This window comes from Pseudophryne corroboree, chromosome 3, assembly GCF_028390025.1.
Source record: "Pseudophryne corroboree isolate aPseCor3 chromosome 3, aPseCor3.hap2, whole genome shotgun sequence".
In the NCBI taxonomy this organism is placed as follows: Eukaryota; Metazoa; Chordata; class Amphibia; order Anura; family Myobatrachidae; genus Pseudophryne; species Pseudophryne corroboree.
This window is the reverse complement of record NC_086446.1, coordinates 509557274-509575358: the sequence shown is the minus strand read 5'-3', so window position 1 is coordinate 509575358 and position 18085 is coordinate 509557274. Positions and strand designations below refer to the sequence as shown.

General features: G+C 44.6%; 1 protein-coding gene across 2 annotated transcripts in view; it reads right to left on the bottom strand.

The window, feature by feature from the left end:
- Positions 1–18085, bottom strand: part of STX8 (syntaxin 8) — a 415577-nt gene that overhangs the window by 61224 nt on the left and 336268 nt on the right. Inside the window, exon 7 of one of the 2 annotated variants that reach the window (XM_063961043.1) lies at positions 8977–9078. In XM_063961043.1, coding sequence (XP_063817113.1) covers positions 8977–9078 — 102 coding nt within the window. Of the gene's footprint in view, positions 1–8976; positions 9079–18085 lie in introns of those variants that run through there. The other variant, XR_010243916.1, reaches the window with a different exon arrangement.

Here is an 18085-nt window from a genome sequence, read left to right as displayed (position 1 = left end):
TAGCAACTCTTTTATTCCTCAGTGTTGTTCCATATAATATCTCTACATTCAGTTTCCATCTGCTTCACATAATGTCTGTCTATTACACCTACTACAAAGTCTGTTGTAAGTATAACCATGATGTCTGACTAATACTTGCTGCGCTCTGTGAATAACTACCCCAGGTACCCAGCATTTCCCGTCACGCCTGCACAATGCAGGTAGCATAAGGTGTGCTTCTTAGCATTAGAGTGCAATGGGAAACCTATGGAATCCTGCTGGAATCCTGGACAGTTATATGCTGACTGCAAAAAGCATCTGACTGACACTATAATAACTTTTGTGTGGAAGGAAAGGACAGCTTTTTTTTTTTTTTTTTTAATTGAAAAACTACAACTACTATGTTTGATTCATAAAAGAGACTGATAGGTGTCCAGAGCCGGCCATAGGCAAACTAGGCAATTTCCTAGGGCATTTGATATACCTAGGGGCATCAGCAGCTTCTGCTGATTAAAATGATATGTGGCATGCCTATATTCTGTGTGTAGCATTTCGTATGCAGATACAGCCACAGTCTCACACAGTATATTGGCATGCTGCATATTAGTTTAATCAGTAGAAGCTGCTTGTGCATCCTAGCCACATAGCAATGCAAATAAGATGCATTTTCATAAAAAAGGTGCCTGACGTTAGCATTGATGCAAGATTTGTGAGGACACATCTGTAATCAAGCAGATGCAGAGGTCATAGTGTTAGTGGCAGTGTGAGTGCTGTGTGCACGTGAGTGGGTTGGTTGTGCAGTAGTGTTCGGAATATGTGTAAGGAGCATTATGTGTGTCATGTAAAAATGCATTAATAATGTGCAACATATGTGTAAAGGGCCACTATGTGTGTCATTATGTGTATAAGGGCATTAATAATGTGCGGCATATGTGTAACAGGGTACTACTGTATGTGTGTCATTATGTGTATAGGGGCACTAATAATGTGCAGCAAATGTGTAGGGGGCACTGTGTGTGTCATTATGTGTATAAGGGCATTAATAATGTGCGCCATATGTGTAAGGGACATTATGTGTAAAAGGGCATTAATAAAGGTTGTCATAATGTGTAAGGCGCATTATGTTTATAAGGACATTAATGTGTCTCATATGTGTAAGGGGCATTACTGTGTGGAATTGTGTATAAATGCATTACTAATGTGTGGCATTATGTGTATAAGGTGCTCTACTATGTGGCGTTGCATATATAAAGGGCACTATTGTGTCGTCTAATGTGAATAAAGAGCAATAAGATGTGTGTAATGTGAATAAGGAGCAATTCAGTGTGATGTAATGTGAATAAGGGGCTCTACTGTGAGTAGTAACGTTTATAAGGTAAAGTGATACTACTGTGGGATGGAATATGAATTATGGACACTATCGCATGATAAAATGTGAATAAAGTTGCAGTACTGTGTGGCGTAATTGGAATTGGGGTTACTATTGTGTGGCCATGCCCCTTCCAAGCAAGAAGATGCCCCTTTTTGGGCTGTGCGTCAAATGTGCGAACTGTTCTTATTTAAAATATAGGGGGTACAAGGACTGCTATGGGTGAGGGGTGATGGTGCTGGGAAAGAGGTGCAAGGTCAGAGGCAGAACCAGCGGTGGTGCTAGGGGGCACCAGCCAAAATCTTGCCTAGGGCATCATATTGGTTAGGGCCGGCTCTGGGTGTAGCTTACCTGAAAATCACAACAGTAACATCAAACAAAAGGAAAAACAGAACTTCTGTGTCTGACTAGCACCATTGCATTGCTTTTACATAAGTGTGCTTTGTAAGGTTAAAAAAAAAGAAAAAGATGCAATGATGTGACCCTAGGCAATCCGCACATATTAGGTCTGTTACACCAGAATCAGATAACAGGATCTGCAGCAGTAAAGAGGCCTATATACTGTATACTGTACTAATGCAGCACCGAGCATACATCATTCTCCTGTTGCACAGAAACATTCCTGCTTAGCCACCTGCAGCTGATCTCTGACACTGCCGGTCTGTACGATATTATGAACGCACTTTGAAAACGCTCCAAGCTTGACAATGTTTCAATCTCGGAGCTTGTGAGCCAAAGGAGAAGTGCCCAAATTTTATGGTTAGGCCTAAATCCAGACGCTACGAACACAATGATGTCATGCTGATTTCTTTTACATAAAACCCAACATCATTTAAAAATCAAATTATCTTTCAAGAAGTGTGTATGTGAAGCGTGGGCCTTGCCTGCATGAGGCCAACTGTTTTGTTTCACTTGCAGAGAGGCTTCTAGTCATGAGCGGCTGAAAGCATTGTGTAAGACTGCAATATACAGCGGATCCAGATTTATTGCTCCCAGTCTGGTAAAAAGAGGATGCTGTAATTAGTTACGGATGCCAGAGATGGACCTTTGTTCAGCAAGAGGGGCCCATCCAGCATTTGTTGCAGGTCCGCTGGTACCCGAAATATGAGCAAACTCCATCAGATCACATCTGCTAATCGATGCAGAGAAAAAAATGGAACTGTAAATTTAAATAAATATATCAAACAAACCCTCGTACAACCAAGCTCAGCTTTGCGTGATTAGTGTGTTCGCAACTATGGACCATAGGATCGCCGGCTGCGAATAGCTGAACATGGCTACATCTGTAAGTTTAAACACTTACCGACGTGTCGGTCTGGATCTCCAGCTGGGCGGGCATTTGATTTTGCCTACCTGGCAGTGATGTCAGCCCACACCCACAGAAAGTGAACGGGTGGTCGCCAGACTGCCTGTACACATAGCGAGATGGCAATCGGCTGTGCTGCAGAGCAGAATCAATGTATCTGTGAACGACATAGTTCACAGATTATCGGTGGTACACACCCTGCGGCAGGCTCACACTATATCGGCCAGTGTCCTTGTTCTGCAATGTTCTGTACTATAGGTCCCTTTCACTTTTTCTATTGTGTTCATACTGTTTCTGTACCCTGTAAGGTCCCATGGAGCCCTTGTGGCACCTTATAAATAAAGGTTAATTATAAAAAGGACAGCCAAACACTCTCTTTTGCAGCAATAAGGAAAGATATACCAACTTCCTAAATCCAGGAAATGGTACCTTAATCTAGGCACTAGAACGTAGTGGTTACAGCAATGAGCATGTATAGAGGCTATTAAGAGAAGATTAAATTCTTTGTTACAGCCATGAAGTAACTCCGGAACAGTTGGGTGAAGGCACTTGTGAACTACTTGAAAAAAATAAATTGGGTAATAAAGCATTTAGATTACTATGTACTTCCAGAGCAGTGCATTTGTCATGATGTAGCACAGTGGCACTGCCTATTATTACATTGTCAACTCTCTTAACAGTAACTTTCCTATTTTACCTTACTTTATTATAAATTTGAGCTCTTTAAGCAATCAGGTTTTCTATATTTTATCAGTCACTATATAAACTGCTCCTATTTCTGCAGATTAGTGCTGTTTGGCGACACCATAATGGCATTTGTGGTGTGGCTTTATAAATGACCTTTACAGTAACTATTAGTGGTGTATGTGCACAGCCACCATGTCTGTATATGGCCAGCATTGGTACACTCAGAAGCTACCAGTTGCCATGTTATGCTACGCAACACACAGGGTACAAGCCAATTTGTTTGGGCAGCTGTTCGTAATAGGCGCCCAATAGAGCAATTCAATTGTTGCTCCACTTAGCTGCAGATGCCATGGTCGCACACATTTCTGCTCATCACCTCCTGAGATGGCGAGCAGAAATTTGCTAGGGGGTTCGTGGTCTGGCGGCCAAACCAGTACTTTAGACAGGTTTAGATGCTATACGCAGCGAGACCTGATGCTTTTGGGCGCGAGAAGAGTGATAATTAATTGGTGTCTCAAACAATTGGATTGCTCCGTCATGCTCCCATTAACTATAGCCAGCCATAGAACAATTTGGAGCCAAATACAGAACGGATTGTAAGACTAATGCTGCAACACTGTCTCGCATACAAAGACCATGAGGGGTCTTGTTAGGAACATTGCCCACAAAATTTACAGTCGTGTTACAGATTTGGTGCTGTGCAACTTAAATAATGCATGTGAAATGTCTTGTAAAACACACTCCCTTAAAGCTGGTGTGCTTGTGTCTTAACACTACCCAGAACAGGAAACAACCGGATTCATGTGTCTCTACATTCTACACTGTCAGGGCATTTACATTTGTCGCTCTTTTGGATTGGTCAAGATATCCCAAAATTAGGTGCTAATGCCTTCAAGCTTCTGGCTACGCACAGTGCTTGGACTATGTTATGTGTTCCACACAATCCCCATGTCTCAATCTCCCATTATCATCCAAAGCCAGAAAATAGCTTAAGATCATGAGGTCACATTTTAGGCAAGATATTATATATTAAATGAAAAGCAAAATTCATGCCACTCGCAATGAGTCAACTTTATATGATTTACCAATAGTTCATGCAGCTTTTACAAGACATATATCATCTTTCCTTATGCAGCAGTGTATGACCTGTACATCTGTAAGGGCTCAATTCTCTGTTTTTGCCTCAATCTGGGTTGGGTATGCGTGACCGACGGTGAGGAGACCGCCGGTCACGTAACTCCCTAGCCTCAATCTTAGGTGTGGCATATTCACTATAGGGTTTTAGACCCAATAATTAGTAATTTCTTATTTAAGCTACTCAAGCAAGAAGTTATAGATCGCCTGAATGTACTATAAATCACATCCAGGGACAGGGACTTTGAAAGGAGCTCATCCGTGCAATGTGTAAGACGTGAAATGATCGCAAAAGTGATCATTTCACTTCTCCTTCGGGAGAGAGGGCCATTCTGCAACTTGTGCAGTCTACCGACCATGACTGTGTAGCGGCCATTGCTGGGGAAGATTCTGGCGGTAATTACTGCAAAATGTAGGCCATAGGCTACAGTTGTTATCGCCATCTTCATTAGCTAGCAGGATAAAACTTCGCATTCTGGAGCTTGGTAAATCTGACAGCTTTGCAGCCACTATATAAACCTATGGAGGCTGCTGTCGGAAATGCTTCACATATTCCAAGTATCCCTAATATTTGTGGGTACCCACGAAAATGGGTGTTACATGGGGGGATATGCCCACAAATATTATATGATAAATAGGCCCCTGAAGGTTTTGTATACAGGAGCTCCTCTTGGAAAAAAAAAAATATCCCCGCACCACATAATCCTGTATACCCTGGCCTGAAAAATGACAAAATATGGCATTTGTTTATCAGGACAAGGAGATGTAAAACTCAGACACCATTGTTCATTACCCATTAATTATCCAGGAGACTTTACTAACCTTAATATTGGCATTACATTTGTTGAAATGAGCCTACCTTTTCACTGTGAAAACTATATTTTGCATTTTATATATTTTAGCAAACAAGTGACTTCAAGTGACTTTCTTAAAACATTCTTGAATAAGCAGAAAACTCAACAAATGAAGTCTGACTTCTTCATTGAATATTTGAGGGTAACAAAGACACAAGTGTCCAACTAAGTCGTCCATGAAAACTGCTTAGGCATCTTAACTGTGGAATAAAAAAACTATAGGAGTTTGAAGTTCCCGTGATCAAACCAGTACTTAGCAGAACCTCCTGACCTTTTGGTTATGCTTCTCTGGCTGGCTTGGCTCCCATTTACCATCTATCTTGGGCAGGTTCCCAGTGGTTCCCTCAGAAACATACTATTAGCCCTTTGAATCCTAATAACCAAATGTCTCTAGCCAGGGGCCACCCAGGGAGGACAATCACAATGATTTTGTAGGATGCTTGGCTTGTCTTGGCATTTGAAAGCCACCACCTTCGTCTCTGACCTTGATCTCAAACTGGGATAAGTGACCTTGATCTCCCCCAAATCAAAAGAAACTAAACAAATTGGTGCTTTAATCCACTTAGCCTACGGTCACCCTGTCCACTGTAGGGTTGTATGAAGCTGGCCTCTCTCTTGAAATGGAAGGCTTCCACTCTAATCCTTCAGTGGCCGGCAGGAGCACGCATTACTTGGTTTTCAGATTCCTCAACGCTTGCTCTTGGATTACAAAAGAAATCACCCGTGTGAAACAAACTGTGTGAAATCAGGCTGAGAACGGTTAACAGAAAATATTTGTTAGTCCGTGTAAAGTAAATAAAAAGCACTGGAAAATGAATATACCTGTCTGCATGGAGAATTTATTGTGTCTCAGATTCCTACTCATGAGATCGCTGGTAGCTGAGGTAACAAAAATATCTACAGATATCTACAGGGAGATCGAAGAACAGTGCATCGTATGTTTGGGTGGTCCAAACGTATTGTGTCTCCCGTGAAATTCTGCTTTAAACATGCTTGTAGTGAAGAATAGCAACTCTATTTGAGGGTCTTGGAGCTATTTGATGAATAATACCCAAGAGAATTCCTGGGAAGTAGCTAAACTTCCTGAGCCACTACCCCACCAGAGACCCATAACCAAAGTATGTTAAAAAAAAAGTAGGCAATCTGTGACACTACATCTGTTGGGGAACCAGAAGTCTCAGCAAGGTCTGGCAAGAAATGCAGAGACTTGTACTTCCACAGCAAGTGAGGAAGCGCAGGTTGGCTACCTCTAATGAAGAAACACAAAGTATAGAAAATAAACAGCCTTTTGTTAGCAAGTCCTGACAGGGTTAAAAAATACCCATTTCTATACAATTGTGTTTTCATATTGAAACTATGAGAGAAACGGTACTCAAAGAGAATGGGGGGCGGGGGAGGGGCTGGTAAAGCTATGGAGGGGGATGAGGAGGAGGGGGCATTCCTGCTGATTTCTGGCAGGTTTTCAAACACCTGGCATCCTGATTCTAGAACAACAAAGTATAAATTCACGCACTCCTGAAAAATGAAACAAGCCCCGTGGCTGGTGTGATTTGAGCCCTATGTGCTGTATGCGCCTAAATCTTATTGTAAGTGGGAATATTTTGTGACTGTCTGTAGAAGTTCAATTGTAGAATAGGGGAAAGCAGTAATGTTAAAGAAACATAACAGAATTTGAGGTGTTGATGTGAATGGGAAATTTAAAAACAACCTCTAGACTAAAGTTCCATACACTCAAATATTTTGTGAAGATCTGTTTCAACGAATAATTTGTGGACGCACAAAATAAAATAAACTGTAGCATCCTGATATACTGAGCCTGAACAGAAAACACATCTCTTAATTCTGATCATTTGGTTTGCCAACACTCCGAGATACATTTGTTATTATGTACTGGCCAATCAAAATGTTCAAACCAATTCTTAATGTTGTCTTCTACAAATATATGTCAGTTTAGACAGGGAACAATGGGGGTCATTCCGAGTTGTTCGCTTGGTAAAAATCTTCGCATCGCAGCGATTTTCCGCTTAATGCGCATGAGCAATGTCCGCACTGCGACTGCGCCAAGTAAATTTGCTATGAAGTTAGGATTTTTACTCACGGCTTTTTCATCGTTCTGGCGATCGTAATGTGATTGACAGGAAATGGGTGTTACTGGGCGGAAACAGGCCGTTTTATGGGCGTGTGGGAAAAAACGCAGATGCCGAGTAAGTCTGGAGCTACTCAGAAACTGCTACGAGGTGTGTAATCGCAATATTGCGAATACATCGTTCGCAATTTTAAGATGCTAAGATTCACTCCCAGTAGGCGGCGGCTTAGCATGAGCAAATCTGCTAAAATCCGCTTGCGAGCGAACAACTCGGAATGACCCCCAATATTAGGATGACCTAATATGATTGTATTTCTAGAAAAAAATGTTAGGTGTGTTTCCGCCATAAAAGTCTGCAATCTCTGACAGCTTGACCTCCATAACTCAGTAAGATCTTCTGACTCCAAATTGAGAGGGAAGGAGCACGACAGCCCTGTTTAATGGAAGAAAGTACAACAAGCTCTAAGCGACAACAACTGTGAATGGCTATTCTGGTGATATGCTAATTGCAGTGATGCCTACTTGTTTATAGATGTCATTGTGACTTGTCCAGAGCAGGCACAAAAGAAAAAAAGGAGTATAATTTTCACTGAAAAACAAACCAATAAATAAAACAATTGAAATAGTAAACCTGAAAGTTGTACAAAAATAACTGCACTGATCCAGTGTAAAGGATGTTGTTCTCTGTGTCCAGTGCTTGGCTTCGTCAGTAGAGGTCAGACTACCGTCACAGACTGTTATTCAATATGAACATGATGCCAAGTTTGCTCTCCAGACCCCAGTCACAGGTAAGCAACAGCCTGGGGCTCAGCAGCTGTTATGGGACTACAAGTTGCAGCACAGCACAACTGAGAAGCAACATTTTGCAGACACCTAATGCAGTTATTGTCTGCCTCTTGAAATCAGGGATTGCCTGCAGTTTACATTACACACTGGGGCTAATTCTTGGCCAAAATCACGTTGAATGCAGGTGTGGACAATTTAAAAATGTACAGAGATTTAGATGTGAGATGGATGTCCTCAAACTCAAATCTAAATTACAGTGTAAGAATAATGCTGTCCAGCATTTTGTCATCTACAGTACATGCAAAAGTAGCCAGTATTTACCCTGCATGCTATATATACACACATATATATATATATATATATATATATATATGTGTGTGTGTAAAGAGAATAGCCAACAGTATCCAATGCAATCCAACAAAATGTATTTTATTACTGCATATTAAAAATAGAAAAAGTTGCAGTGCATATCAGAAAAAGTTTATAAAGTATAAAAGATAGGAGACTGGGATATACATATCTTAACCAACAGCGTGGTAATTTGTAGTAGGAGTACTTATCCAACAGTGTTAGGGTGGTAAGCGAACACCAGTCATCCTATGGAAGCAAAGTACAGCTCGACAGCTGTTTTGGTGCATCCACTGCACCTTAGTCATGAGCATGCTACCTGGAAAATCGTGAGTCTCCTGCAACCTCCAGGAAAGTAGGCAAGTACGTACCTTATAAATAATGACTGATCCCTATATAAAATGACTGATAGATTGTGGGTACATACCACAGGATCCGGATTTCTTATCCACCAGTTTCACATGTCTCGTCTGATTGCGGACCTTTGAGTCTGTGTTTTCTACAAGGTTTGCCAGGTCATCGATGATCTCTAGGAGATAAAATTAAATAAAAAAATAAGTTTATATTCTTTAATACTGTCCTTAATTGGTATTTCATTTCTATTATTATTTGGTTGCAATAGGTCATTGTCTTTGTCTCTGGCAGATTAACATAGAACAGGGAACAGTGGAAAGCCATTCCAAGAACATCCCTCCTCCATCATCTTGCGTTAACATGTGAAATGGGTGGAGCAGGGTTTACTGCAGTTACAATATATATCCAGTACTGACGTGCTCCAGTACACATGTGGTGTACTTCATTCGCTGTTCATGTGGTCATTTCTATATTGGAAACACCACAAGACAGTTTAAGGAACGCATGAATATGCACAGATCGTCCATACGGAAATCCATTGAGGGTCAGGTTGTTCTGCAGGAGCCACCTGTAGCACGACATTTTCGAGACTGCAAATATGGGTTATCTACCTTACGTTACAAAATAATTGACTAGGTAGCCAAAAAGATCAGAGGTGGAGATAGAGATAGGGCATTATTACAAAGAGAGGCAAAATGGATCCACAGTTTAAATACTGTGGCCCCAAAAGGTCTAAATGAATGTTTTGGCCTTAACGGTTTTCTATGAATTACCAACATACATGGTTTATTATTACTATTGTGTGGAGGATTCTGTTTTTGTGACACTATCATGCAGTTTTTACTTAGATTCTTTCCACATTATTGTGTGGCTATTGCCGCTACCTTTGCTGCTGTTTAAGTGCTTGATAGAAAAATACTGTAGATGTGTATCAGGTTAAATTCGGGTATGATATGTCTATATCTGGTTTGATCAACGTTTTAATAGGTCAATACAAGTGGATGTCAATGTCAACTTAAGAGGATGTCAATGTTATGTCTGTATGCATTCTCACTGTTTTTAGACTGGTGAAGGTGATCACATGATCTGGCCTCCATGTGCTGCTGAGCAACGGGACGCTGGAACCGTACAGGAGACGCTGTACAGCGTGATTCGCCGGCGGTGTTGTCACTGAATGGCGTCTGGCGCCCGGGACCCGGTGGCGGGAAGCGAAGGAGGATGCTGTGCACTGGGTGAGCTATAAATATTGTTTATTTGTGTATTGTCTTGTTACATTATCCTGATGACGATTTATAAATAAATCGAAACGTTGATCATTTTTTCCTTCACCTGTGGAGTCCCGTATATACTTAATCACCTACACTCAAACCTTAGCTATACAGCACCTTTCATGACCAGTTCTGCTCCACGTGTAAAAAACTTAGCAATTACCATATCACAGGCTCAACAAACTCAACTTTATAGTTTTGGCAATTTATCTGTTGTTGGCACATTTAAGCATTATCAAAATACAGTCAGTAATACACTAATAATGAGACTGCTGCAGGAAGAGGACTTGAGCATTAGCAAGTAGGAGACAGCAAATTAAAGGGAATTTTGCTGCAGCTCTATACAACTCATTTGTCTATTATAATGTACGCAAATCATATACAAATAATTAAGATACTTTGTAAATGGGAGGAGAAGGGAGTCATTTTAGCTGCCGCAATGGCTAAGCCACACCCGGAATAAGTGAAGGCATGAGTTACGCTATGAAGGGCAGGAGCAGGTCTACTATGAAACTAATGAAGCTTAAGGTTCAGGGCCCAAAATCCCGCAGGGGCCCATTTTCCCCACTTGTTTTTATGTACTGTATGGTTATAGCTCATCACCAATAACACCAAGACAACCAGGCTTCTAGTACAGCATAGCTGCTATTACAGCTTGGATGCATGTTGCTTAGTACCGTGGGAGCTGCTGGAAGTTGGAGTCTAGCTCTGTGATTTGCGTTATGTAAATAGCGTGTTTCCAAGCAAACTACAATTACTGACAGCCTGCAGAACTTCTATTTGTGACATTCCCAGGAATGGAAGAGCCTGAGAGCAATGAAAGGTGAGAAGGCGCCCGTGACAAGGAGGCGTCTAATAAGGTATTTTGCTTCTGATGAGCTGTGTGTGCTGTCAGGTGTTTACTAAAGAGGTGTGTGTGTGTGTGTGTGTGTGTGTGTGTGTGTGTGTGGGGGGGGGGGGGTGCTGTGAGGTGACTAAAGAAGTGGGGGTGCTTGGTGCTTGTGAGGTGATTACTGAATTGTTACCCTGTCACTCAACACATCTGCCCCGCAGACTCTCTCACCGCATCACCCACAACATCTGCCCTGAAGACTCTCCTACCGTGAAAAATACCTGACTTGCCATCGCATACACAGGCTGCTGGAAAGGGACCCATTTTCAGGGACTCCGTCCCACCACCCCGTTCTCCATAATTTGGGCCTTGAGGTTCTTGAAAGGGCAACAAGGCCCTCTGAACCTTGTTGGATGTTGTCCTATTGTTGGTTGCAAAGGGGCCACCATAACAGTTCAAACTTCAGGATCCCAAAATGTAGGTCCACCACTGATGAAGGGGGTGGGTCAATTTTACCCAAGGTTCTGTTACCATTTTTTTCTGAAATTAGCAAACCATCCAGTATACAGTACTTGTAAATCTACAATTAATAAACACAGGTGTCATCTAGAAAGGTGCAGGGCACATCCACAGGACGCACCCAGCACCAACCTTCCTCCCCTCCACTGTTCTACGACGTCATGTGTGCTAGGGGCAGGGCTGCTCCCTAGGCCTTGCTATAGTCTCGGTGACCATTGTCACTGCTGTGGAGGACCAAACAGGGTGAGCATTTTTTGTTTACAAAAAGCAGAGGTTGCAGTAAATATATGAAGTCTGTTAAGAAGTTGAGGAAAGCCCTTTCTAAAGCATTTTCTCTTACGTCCTAGAGGATACTAGGGTTCCATTTAGTACCATGGGTATAGACGGGTCCACTAGGAGCCATGGGCACTTTAAGAATTTGATAGTGTGGGCGGGCTCCTCCCTCTATGACCCTCCTACTAAACTCAGTTTAGAAAATGTGCCAGGAGGAGCCGGTCACGCTTATGGAAGCTCCTGAAGAGTTTTCTGCATTTATTTTATATGTTTGTTATTTTCAGGCAGGGCTGGTTGACAAGAGCCTGCCTGCTTCGTGGGACTTAGGAAGGGGGGGAACGGCCCAACCTCTTGAAGGGTTAATGGTTCCCCGCTGACAGGACACTGAGCTCCTGGGGGAACTATTTGCAATCCCCACAACGGCGAGCGTACATTCCCACAACACGCCGCCACCCCTAACAGAGCCAGAAGAAAGAAGAGTGGTGAGTACTAAGCCGGCGTCCCGACTAGCGGGTCGCCGGCCATTTTGGAGACGCACGGCCATGTACGGAGACGCACGGCTTATAACCAGGGCGGAATGTGTCTCCAGACACAGTACACAGCTGCGTCTCAGTACACTGTACACAGTACCCACACTGGCAAAAATAGCCATAAAACGGTTTTCTCTCCATTTTAAGCGCCAGATTACCTCAGCCAGTATAAAAAAAGCGGGAAGACTGCGCGCCATTGAATGGGCGGGGCCTTCACTATGAGTGTATCCAGCAGCTCACCAGCGCCATTTTCCCTCTGCAGTGGACACAGACGCTAACTGACAGGGACGCGCAGCTCCTCCGGAGAGACTCCAGATTACCTCAGCGGTACCAGGGTGTCATAGCAGGGGGGGAGCGACTATTAGTGTACTAAGTCCCCTATCAGGGTACTTAGTCTGCGACCCGGCTAAGCTTGGCATTAGCGATAAGGGCGCGGTGGGGGCTGGCTCCAAATAACTCTGTGTCCCCCTGAAGGGCTCTTTGTGGGTTAATTGTGCTGTCACATTTACATTATGTCAGGCAAAGAGTGTGTTTCTTGTACAGCGGAGTGTTCCTCTTCACCAGGGGGCTCACTACTGGGTACTCCCAGAATAGCGGGGCTGAACCGGAGTGGGTAAATTCCATTAAGGGAATGATCTCAAATATTTCTACAAAGCTGAGAAAGAGACGCAATACTTAAGACTGTGATGAGTTTATAAATAGAGACTCAGTCCCCAAACTAGCGTCTCAATCCCCTCCCATTTGTCCGCAAAAGCGATCTCTGGCCCATATCCTGCAGTCTGACGCTGACGGGTCAGACATGGAGGAGGGTGAGGTGGATTTGGAGGGTGGGGGGGATGCTACTCTGTCACAGGGAATAGAGGCTCTTATAGAGGCTATCAAAGATGTTCTGCAAATTCCTGATAAGGTGTCAGAGGAGTGTGAGGAATCTTATTTTAATGTAAAAAATAAGTCCTCAGTCACATTTCCTGCATCAAAGGAATTGAATACCCTGTTTGAAGAACCGTGGGTTAATCCTAATAAGAAATTTCAAATACCTAAAAGGTTGCTCTCATCTTTTCCTTTTCCTCTAGAGGATAGGAAAAAATAAGATTTTACTTACCGATAAATCTATTTCTCGTAGTCCGTAGTGGATGCTGGGGACTCCGTCAGGACCATGGGGATTAGCGGCTCCGCAGGAGACAGGGCACAAAAATAAAGCTTTAGGATCAGGTGGTGTGCACTGGCTCCTCCCCCTATGACCCTCCTCCAAGCCTCAGTTAGGATACTGTGCCCGGACGAGCGTACACAATAAGGAAGGATTTTGAATCCCGGGTAAGACTCATACCAGCCACACCAATCACACCGTACAACTTGTGATCTGAACCCAGTTAACAGTATGACAAACGTAGGAGCCTCTGAACAGACGGCTCACAACAATAACAACCCGATTTTTTTGTAACAATAACTATGTACAAGTATTGCAGACAATCCGCACTTGGGATGGGCGCCCAGCATCCACTACGGACTACGAGAAATAGATTTATCGGTAAGTAAAATCTTATTTTCTCTGACGTCCTAGTGGATGCTGGGGACTCCGTCAGGACCATGGGGATTATACCAAAGCTCCCAAACGGGCGGGAGAGTGCGGATGACTCTGCAGCACCGAATGAGAGAACTCCAGGTCCTCTTTAGCCAGGGTATCAAATTTGTAGAATTTTACAAACGTGTTCTCCCCCGACCACGTAGCTGCTCGGCAGAGTTGTAATGCCGAGACCCCTCGGGCAGCCGCCCAGGATGAGCCCACCTTCCTTGTGGAATGGGCCTTGACAGATTTAGGCTGTGGCAGGCCTGCCACAGAATGTGCAAGTTGAATTGTGCTACAAATCCAATGAGCAATCGTCTGCTTAGAAGCAGGAGCACCCAGCTTGTTGGGTGCATACAGTATAAACAGCGAGTCAGATTTTCTGACTCCAGCCGTCCTTGAAATATATATTTTCAATGCCCTGACAACGTCCAGCAACTTGGAATCCTCCAAATCGCTAGTAGCCGCAGGCACCACAATAGGCTGGTTCAGGTGAAACGCTGACACCACCTTAGGCAGAAACTGAGGACTCGTCCGCAGTTCTGCCCTGTCCGAATGGAAAATCAGATATGGGCTTTTATACGATAAAGCCGCCAATTCTGACACTCTCCTGGCTGAAGCCAGGGCCAGTAGCATGGTTACTTTCCATGTAAGATATTTCAAATCCACCGATTTGAGTGGCTCAAACCAATGGGATTTGAGAAAATCCAAAACTACATTAAGGTCCCACGGAGCCACTGGGGGCACAACCGGGGGCTGTATATGTAGTACTCCTTTTACAAAAGTCTGGACTTCAGGAACTGAAGCCAATTCTTTCTGGAAGAAAATCGACAGGGCCGAAATTTGAACCTTAATGGACCCCAATTTGAGGCCCATAGACAATCCTGTTTGCAGGAAATGTAGAAATCGACCCAATTGAAATTCCTCCGTGGGGGCCTTCCTGGCCTCACACCACGCAACATATTTTCTCCAAATGCGGTGATAATGTTGTGCAGTCACCTCCTTCCTGGCTTTTACCAGTGTAGGAATGACCTCTTCCGGAATGCCTTTTTCCCTTAGAATTCGGCGTTCAACCGCCATGCCGTCAAACGCAGCCGCGGTAAGTCTTGGAATAGACACGGTCCCTGCTGAAGCAGGTCCCGTCTTAGAGGTAGAGGCCACGGATCTTCCGTGAGCATCTCCTGAAGTTCCGGGTACCAAGTTCTTCTTGGCCAATCCGGAGCCACGAGTATCGTTCTTACTCCCCTTTGCCGTATAATTCTCAGTACTTTTGGTATGAGAGGCAGAGGAGGAAACACATACACTGACTGGAACACCCACGGTGTTACCAGAGCGTCCACAGCTATTGCCTGAGGGTCTCTTGACCTGGCGCAATACCTGTCCAGTTTTTTGTTGAGGCGAGACGCCATCATATCCACCTTTGGTTTTTCCCAACGGTTCACAATCATGTGGAAGACTTCTGGATGAAGTCCCCACTCTCCCGGGTGTAGATCGTGTCTGCTGAGGAAGTCTGCTTCCCAGTTGTCCACTCCCGGAATGAACACTGCTGACAGTGCTATCACATGATCTTCCGCCCAGCGAAGAATCCTTGCAGCTTCTGCCATTGCTCTCCTGCTTCTTGTGCCGCCCTGTCTGTTTACGTGGGCGACTGCCGTGATGTTGTCCGACTGGATCAACACCGGCTGACCCTGAAGCAGGGGTTTTGCCAGGCTTAGAGCATTGTAAATCGCTCTTAGCTCCAGTATATTTATGTGAAGAGACATCTCCAGGCTTGACCATACTCCCTGGAAGTTTCTTCCCTGTGTGACCGCTCCCCAGCCTCTCAGACTGGCATCCGTGGTCACCAGGACCCAGTCCTGTATGCCGAATCTGCGGCCCTCTAACAGATGAGCACTCTGCAACCACCACAGAAGAGACACCCTTGTCCGTGGCGATAAGGTTATCCGCTGATGCATCTGCAGATGCGATCCGGACCATTTGTCCAGCAGATCCCACTGAAAAGTTCGTGCGTGGAATCTGCCGAATGGAATCGCTTCGTAAGAAGCCACCATCTTTCCCAGGACTCTTGTGCATTGATGCACAGACACTTTCCCTGGTTTTAGGAGGTTCCTGACAAGTTCGGATAACTCCCTGGCTTTCTCCTCCGGAAGAAACACCTTTTTCTGAACCGTGTCCAGAATCATTCCCAGGAACAGCAGACGTGTCGTCGGGGTCAATTGAGATTTTGGAAAATTCAGAATCCACCCGTGCTGTTGCAGCACTACTTGGGTTAGGGCTACTACGTCCCCCAGCTGTTCCCTGGACCTTGCCCTTATCAGGAGATCGTCCAAGTAAGGGATAATTAATACGCCTTTTCTTCGCAGAAGAAACATCATTTCGGCCATTACCTTGGTAAAGACCCGAGGTGCCGTGGACAATCCAAACGGCAGCGTCTGAAACTGATAATGACAGTTTTGCACCACGAACCTGAGGTACCCTTGATGTGAAGGGCAAATTGGGACATGCAGGTAAGCATCCTTGATGTCCAGGGACACCATAAAGTCCCCTTCTTCCAGATTCGCTATCACTGCTCTGAGTGACTCCATCTTGAACTTGAATTTTTGTATGTACAGGTTCAAAGATTTCAGATTTAGAATAGGTCTTACCGAGCCGTCCGGCTTCGGTACCACAAATAGTGTGGAATAATACCCCTTTCCCTGTTGTAGGAGGGGTACCTTGACTATCACCTGCTGAGAATACAGCTTGTGAATGGCTTCCAATACCGTCGCCCTGTCTGAGGGAGACGTTGGCAGAGCAGACTTTAGGAACCGGCGAGGGGGAGACTTCTCGAATTCCAACCTGTAACCCTGAGATACTATCTGCAGGATCCAGGGGTCCACCTGTGAGTGAGCCCACTGTGCGCTGAAATTCTTGAGTCGACCCCCCACCGCCCCTGAGTCCGCTTGTAAAGCCCCAACGTCATGCTGAGGGCTTTGCAGAAGCCGGGGAGGGCTTCTGCTCCTGGGAAGAAGCTGCTTGGTGCACTCTCTTACCCTTTCCTTTGCCTCGGGGCAAATATGACTGTCCTTTCGCCCGCTTGTTCCTATAGGAACGAAAGGACTGCGGCTGAAAAGACGGTGTCTTTTTCTGTTGGGAGGGGACCTGAGGTAAAAAGGTGGATTTCCCGGCTGTTGCCCTGGCCACCAAATCCGATAGACCGACCCCAAATAATTCCTCCCCCTTATACGGCAATACTTCCATATGCCGTTTGGAATCCGCATCACCTGACCATTGTCGCGTCCATAAACTTCTTCTGGCAGATATGGACATCGCACTTACTCTCGATGCCAGAGTGCAAATATCCCTCTGAGCATCTCGCATATAAAGAAAAGCATCCTTTAATTGCTCTATAGTCAATAAAATACTGTCCCTATCTAGGGTATCAATATTTTCAGTCAGGGAATCCGACCAAACCACCCCAGCACTGCACATCCATGCAGAGGCGATGGCTGGTCGCAGTATAACACCAGTATGAGTGTATATACTTTTCAGGGTAGTTTCCAGCCTCCTATCCGCTGGATCCTTGAGGGCGGCCGTTTCAGGAGACGGTAACGCCACTTGTTTTGATAAGCGTGTGAGCGCCTTATCCACCCTAGGGGGTGTTTCCCAGCGCGCCCTAACCTCTGGCGGGAAAGGATATAATGCCAATAACTTCTTTGAAATTAGCAGTTTTCTATCGGGGTTAACCCACGCTTCATCACACACTTCATTCAATTCGTCTGATTCAGGAAAAACTACAGGTAGTTTTTTCAGACCCCACATAATACCCCTTTTTGTGGTACATGCAGTATCAGAGATATGCAAAGCCTCCTTCATTGCCGTGATCATATAACGTGTGGCCCTACTGGAAAATACGTTTGTTTCTTCACCGTCGACACTAGATTCGGTGTCCGTGTCTGGGTCTGTGTCGACCGACTGAGGTAAAGGGCGTTTTACAGCCCCTGATGGTGTCTGAGACGCCTGTACAGGTACTAACTGGTTTGCCGGCCGTCTCATGTCGTCAACTGATTTTTGTAATGTGCTGACATTATCACGTAATTCCATAAACAAAGCCATCCATTCCGGTGTCGACTCCCTAGGGGGTGACATCACCATTACCGGCAATTGCTCCGCCTCCACACCAACATCGTCCTCATACATGTCGACACACACGTACC